General features: G+C 50.0%; 1 protein-coding gene across 1 annotated transcript; it reads right to left on the bottom strand.

Moving 5' to 3' along the window:
- Positions 1 to 196: 196 nt before the first annotated feature.
- Ciao1 (cytosolic iron-sulfur assembly component 1) lies at positions 197 to 6,154 on the bottom strand. The gene is made up of 7 exons (XM_005400655.2): positions 5,873 to 6,154; positions 5,272 to 5,420; positions 4,939 to 5,050; positions 4,762 to 4,850; positions 4,323 to 4,524; positions 3,523 to 3,610; positions 197 to 2,378 (listed from the first exon to the last, which is right to left on the bottom strand). Exons 1-7 carry the CDS (start codon positions 6,009 to 6,011, stop codon positions 2,138 to 2,140), a joined length of 1,020 nt encoding a protein of 339 aa, XP_005400712.1. The 5' UTR covers positions 6,012 to 6,154; the 3' UTR covers positions 197 to 2,137.
- Positions 6,155 to 6,245: the final 91 nt, after the last annotated feature.

The raw sequence follows: 6,245 nt of genomic DNA, 5'->3' as shown, positions 1-6,245 counted from the left end.
GTGAAGTGCGCCATCTGGATGGGACCCAGTCTTGGTAAAGTCATTTCGTAATCCCACTCTCCAGATCTGTGTCAAGCTCCTGCCTTCTGTTTTTAGGAACACATGTGCACAAAACTGAAAGGTGATTGTGAAGGTAGTTCCCTTAGGCTGGCAGTCTTCAAATGATTTGGTTTCAGGACCCTTTACACTATAAAAATTAAAGACTCCAAGAGCTTTTATTATCTACATTATATAGATACTATGTTAAAAATCAAAACAACTTTGTGTTAGTATCTTTTATGAAAAATAACTTACAAAACAAAAGAATCCAGGGAGAAGAGTGGCCTCTTAACAATTTCGCAGTCACTTTTACGTCTGGCTTGACCTAAGACAGCTGAGTTCTCAGCTGCTTCTACACTGTCTGTTGTATGTGGCTTGAATTGATTTCACAGATAGGGTTGGAAAAGGGAGTTTCTAAGTAGCCTTTTCAGGTAGTAATTGTGGCTGTTCTTGGACACTACTCCCAGACTACACAAGATAGTTGCTTAACAGCAGTGGTGGACTCTAGAACTTTACCTATGCACCTTGTACACTAAACCCTCTGGCCTCAGACTTTGACTCTCTTACCCCAGTGATTCTGTAACACTGCTCATTTGGAAAATGTTGATTCACTGAATTATGTAATCTTCCAAATGTCAATGCATTTCATTATACAAGTCACATCTGTGAATATCACTACCAGGAAAGCTCATCCTAATTTTGGCTTTTAAGTTTTGATTTTATCATTGGCAATCAACACTTACCAGTAAAAGATTTATTCTGTTCATTTTCCAGAAAACGTCAGTCAGAGCCAGGTCTGAATACCATTTGTTCTTTCTAGTAAAAAGGGCACACTGAGAAGAACATAGCTGCCTCAACTCTGACTCCACTGTCCACCTACTTTTCTACTTATCAGTGCAGAAGCATCATGTTCGTTTTCTTAGCATATCAGAAGTGTTCTCAGGCTCAACATTTAATACATTCAATCACTGTGTGTCAAGGACATGGTCAAGGGAAGCTGGCAGCATTCCTACTGTAGGTGTGAGGCAGTTAAAGCCCTGGACTACTAGTCTGTTGTCACTGCCTTGATCACACCAGTGCCACTCCAAACGGGCCTCAGGATGCCAGGGACCTCTGGTTCATGAAACCACTGCCCTAGGTGCTATGCCAGCTGTCTCCAGTCTAAGGACACGACTCTTACAGGGCAGAAAAGTAAGTGAAGGCTGTTCCCTTGGAGACACCCTCACTCCCCAACCATTTGTCAGGAGCCAAGCTGAGACTGAAGAGCTGGTTACACAGGTAACATTCCCACTCTGCTGTTAGCTCCTCTGCAGGGCCTTGGAAGCATCTTTTTCCTACTTACTCTCCACAAGAAAAATGTATGCCGCAGACACTTGTTCTTCAGGGGGCCGTGAGCTCCTGCCTCAATACGTTTTTTGCCTCCATGGAAGAAGCAATCTGTCCCTGCTGAGAAGATACGGCCTGTGGCCAGTAGTAATTCCCTTTTGGGGCTTGTATCTTTCTGGCTTTATTTTCTCATACCCACCCACCCACCCTCAGTTGTTTCCATACAGTAATGGTGCAGGCAGTATTCCAGGGCTTCTAAGGGAAAGCACCGGTGTCCTTTTATTCTACATAAACCTGCACTAAGAAAGAAAAGTTCCTTCAATATTAAATGTCTAAGTGTAAGGATTTATCTAGGAATTGGGAGGGAAGACCTCCTTCAGACAGTGCATGATGGAATTCCTAAAAACTGAGCGTCTCTAATGACAGGACTTTGGAATCGGAGTATTTCCATACAGCTTACAATTTCAGAAAAGACTGAAACACACTCTCCTACATACATATTGCAGTTAAATACTATATTCACTCCCCCGAAGTATAACACCGTGTCCTAGAGCAAACCAGATCTATGGCAGAACAATGCACTGAAGGTCTGAGGCTCTACTGTGGCCCTCACGTCAGAGGGAGGGCGGCCCTGCAGCTCTGCATGTGTGCAGCCAAGTCTGAACGGAAGTAAGCGAAGCTGAATGAAGGTCACAGATGCTTCTCCAGGTCTTCTCAGGCTGGGAAAGTCTTAGGACATCTCTAGGAAGCCACGACATTCCCATTGAGGGGCTCAGGGTCCTTCGGGCCGATGATACTTCCAGAAGGCCACCTCCCCATCATCGCTGCAGGAGGCCAGGAGCCCTGGCTCCTTGGGGTTCCAGGCGACACAGTTGACATCCTGGGAATGGGCCTGGCGCAAGTGAGCGGTCAGGGAAAAGGTGGGCTGCTGTGGATCTGAGCTAGGATCCTCCTCAAACACACGGATGGCATCGTCCCCACAAGCAGTAGCCAGGGCCCCTGTCAGCTGACACCTGGGGGAACACACAGTCAGCGGGTATCTGGGTGGTCCTGCGTTCTCACCCTGGCAATGAGGTTGAGAAATTTTTTCCTCAGTCCCTGACAGGGCTGCAAACCTCTCCTAAGCCTTCAGGTGCTTCCACTTAGTCCTCCCATATAATAACCTGAAATACAGAATTACCCTACCTACAGTCTGGCAGAATATTTCTCACATAGCATAAACAGTGGTCCACCCCTGTTGTGAAGTTTTTTCTCTTTTGCATGCTAAGGATTGAACTCAGGACCTCAAGCACGTTAGGCAAGTGCTCTACCAGTGAGCTACATCCCAGTTCATGAAGTACTAACTTCGAAAACAGCAAGATAATAGGCCAGCTATTGAATTTTAGCATAATTTTTTTTTTTTTTTTGGTCTTTTTGAGACAGGGTCTTGCTATGCAGTTCAGGCTGGCCTTGAGCTCACTTTGTAGCCCAGGCTGGTCTCGAACTCCCAACGATCCTCCTGCCTCAGCCTCCCGAGTGCTGGGACTACAGACGTGTGCCACCATGCCCGGCTTAGCATAATTACTTAAGTCCATTTCTGTTGATTACATAGGTTATTCCCCAAGGTTTGCTAATATAAACAAAGCTTGTATGTGCATCACCTTCTTTCATGGTTTAGGATTGTTTTTCTAAGTCCAGTTCTCAGAGCCAGAACTGCCCTCTGACCTTCTCTCCTGTACAAATGGTGCAGCTTTTCTAGCCTCTGGAAGGATGGCTAGAAACTACAGACCCAGTCAAGAGCCTGGGAGTATACTCAGTGAAAGACCACTTGCCTAGCATGCACAAGGCCCTGCATTTGAGCGTTCCTGCCAGAATGAATATGTAACTCCAGTCATGAACCTGCAGACTTCGTAGTAATTTCAGGATGCTACAGTGCTGTGTGAACCCCAAGGGCCACTGCTGCCCTCACAGGCTGGGATCCTAACTCAGGGGCCGGCCTGGCTACGTCTGTTCCCTGCTCCTGTGAACCTCTGGCTGGGCAGCTCTAAGCCAGCAGGCCGAATAGGCCTGATCTTAAGAAACGGGGTGGCTGCTTTCAGTTCCTAAGGCGGCAGATGGCAGCACAGAGTCATGACATCTCTAAAGTCCCAGATTGCAGTGGGTTTGTGCAAGTCTTACCAAGCGACGTCGTAAATGGTCCTGGAGTGGAAGCCCGACAAAGTGCAGATGCATTTCCAGGTGGGGTCAGAGCCGCTGCATGCCACCCCTACATGACAGACTTCTCTTAGGCCCAAGCCGTGGCCACATCCTGGGCATCTCAGGGGCAAAACTGCACTACTGCTGAGAAAGACCTCGCTTGCATCCCTGCACCTTTTTTTTTCTTGGTACTGGAAACTGAACTCAGGACCTTGCGCTTGCCAGGCAGGCGCTTATGCCACTGAGCTATATCCCCGGCCCTCCACCCTCACTTTTGATCAGCCAGGAGTGCTGGTCTCCAACTCTGTCCCTCTCCTCATTATCTGCCTCACACTGTGGCTCCTTGATCTTCCTAAAACTTCCCTCTTCTGGTGCATGCCGGACCTAACTGGTTAGTCTGCCACTTATGTCCACCCACCAGGTGGCCCAACTCAATTTTCTCCTCCCAAATCCTTTCTATCCTCTGTCCCACCCACATGAACCTCCATCCCTCACATAAGCCTAGGTGTTCCCACCACCAATGCCTGTGCTCTTGCTGCTGGGCTTTCCCTGGACCTTCTCATGTGAAATTCTTTTCCTCGTGTTAACATCCTACATGCTCTTCCAGATTTGGACAAAATGGCTCTGCTCCATGAACCATTCCCTGATTGTTCTAGCACTCCTCACTGGACCCTCTGTGGTCCATGTGACTTCTGACTCCAATTTGCTATGACTCATGGAGGTATCTTAGTAGACTGCAAAGCCCTTAAGCGTCTCTTTTGGCTCTACGACTGGACCCTCACCTTGTTCATTGCCTGGTAGATACTGGCGCCAGATGCGCACGGTACGGTCATCACTGCAGGACGCCAGGCGCTGGCCACTAGGGTCAAAGGCCAAGCTCCACACAGTGGATTCATGGCCCTCGAGGGTTGCAAAGCACACCCAGTCATCTTCTTCTTCCCGGTACAGCTTCACTGTGTCATCATAGCTGGCAGAGGCCAACAGCTAAGGGAGGGGAAGGAGACCCAGCACTCGTCTGTGAAGCCCAGAAAGTACCTGTGGTTCCAATACCTCCCCTACCAGGGCAGGGCAGTCCCAAGAATCTATTTTTATAGAGGAACTCATGTTTTTCAGTCACAGAGATCCCTATAATGCCAGGTTGAGGCAAAACATCAGAAGAAGCCTGGCCAAAAGCTTCCATACCAAACTGCCTTCCACCAAGAGATCTAGTCTGACTCTTACCTCCTGGCTCGGGTGCCAAACCACATGCTTGACATCCTGTGTATGGGAGTTGAGGACACTGACACATTCATACTCATCTTCTTCATCAACTGTGGGAGAAAAAAAGAGCCGACCCTGTCAGGGAGGCAGGAATGTCTTGAGCGCGTTCTCTACCGCATGGAAGGGACCTGGACTCACCTTCCCAGACCCAAACGCTCTTATCTCGGCTGCAGGTAGCCAAAAGGTTGCCAGATGGGGCCCAAGCCACAGACTTGACCTCATTTTCATGGCCCTCAAGAGTAGTCACACACTGAAAAGGGAAGAGAGAGAATTAATGGCGGTTTTGATCCCCAAGACTTAGTCAAAATCCAAGGTCATGATTTGTATAGTGTGAAAAACTAAGTGAAGACTGTAGGCTTCTCACAGGTCCCACCCAAGTGGCCCTGGTTGGCTCATGTTCCTAAACCAAGCCTAAAGGGCAGCACAGGACAACAAACAGGCAAAAATCCTAGTCCCATTCAGCCTGATTACCTCGAAGTCATCCTGGTTCTTCTTCCAAATGCAAGTGGTGGCATCAAAGCTGGCAGAGGCCAGGTAATTCCCACAGGGAGACCACGCCACCTTTCGGACAGTGCGCTGATGGCCTTCGGAAAGGACAGACTTGCAGACCCAGGTGTCACCTACAGGCAGAAGACAGGCTGGGCTCTGGGGCTGGGTTCACAAGAAGGTGCTCCGGTACCATCAGTGCCATTCAATCCTGGGGGCTATAACTGGAGCCCAGCTGGGGGCCAAAGCTCAATTCGTGTATTCAATAACATGCTTTTATGAAGACGTAACCGGCTGCTTCCTCCGGAGGCACCCTTCTAAACCAAACCAGAGGTGGCACCTTCCGGATTTAAAACTCAGTAGCTCCCAAATGCCACCAGATACACTGCGGGCTACTTTCCTACCAGCATCCCCCCGCTTTCCTGCCTCACCAACTGTCCAAACTCCCGCAACAGTAGCAGCCTAGCTTGACGTTTTGTTTGCAGGGCTGTCCAACCCTTCTGCCTCGCAGCTCCTTCCCTCGGCTCTCACACCATGCACTAGTCGAAGCCTCGACGCCAGCTCGCGCAGCTCGGTCAGGCCTTACCCTCGGTACCCCAGATACGGATTCGACGGTCGCCACCGCACGAGGCCAGCAGAGTCCCGGCGGGGTTCCAGGCCAGGAACCAGCAGCGGGAGTCTGGGTGCGCCGGAACACGGCCCAGGAGCACCAGTGAGTCCTTCATGGTGGCCGGCGCAGAGTGAGATGAACAGAGCTAACGCGCGGACTGCAGGTCCCACCGCAAGTCCCGGGTACGCCAGCTCCGGGTTCCCGCGGCAGACAGACTCCCGCTTCCGCCCAAAGCCCGGGTTGATCTGGGAATTGAGGCACCACCTGCTGCGCCGCTCGGATCTCTGGGAGTTGTAGTTTCTCCACTTAGCCCACTACGGGAAGCGCAGCGAGCCCGCCCCAAACTACT

This window comes from Chinchilla lanigera, unplaced genomic scaffold (assembly GCF_000276665.1).
Source record: "Chinchilla lanigera isolate Chin_1 unplaced genomic scaffold, ChiLan1.0 scaffold00069, whole genome shotgun sequence".
Taxonomy (NCBI): domain Eukaryota; kingdom Metazoa; phylum Chordata; class Mammalia; order Rodentia; family Chinchillidae; genus Chinchilla; species Chinchilla lanigera.
This window is presented reverse-complemented; position numbering and strand designations above follow the sequence as displayed.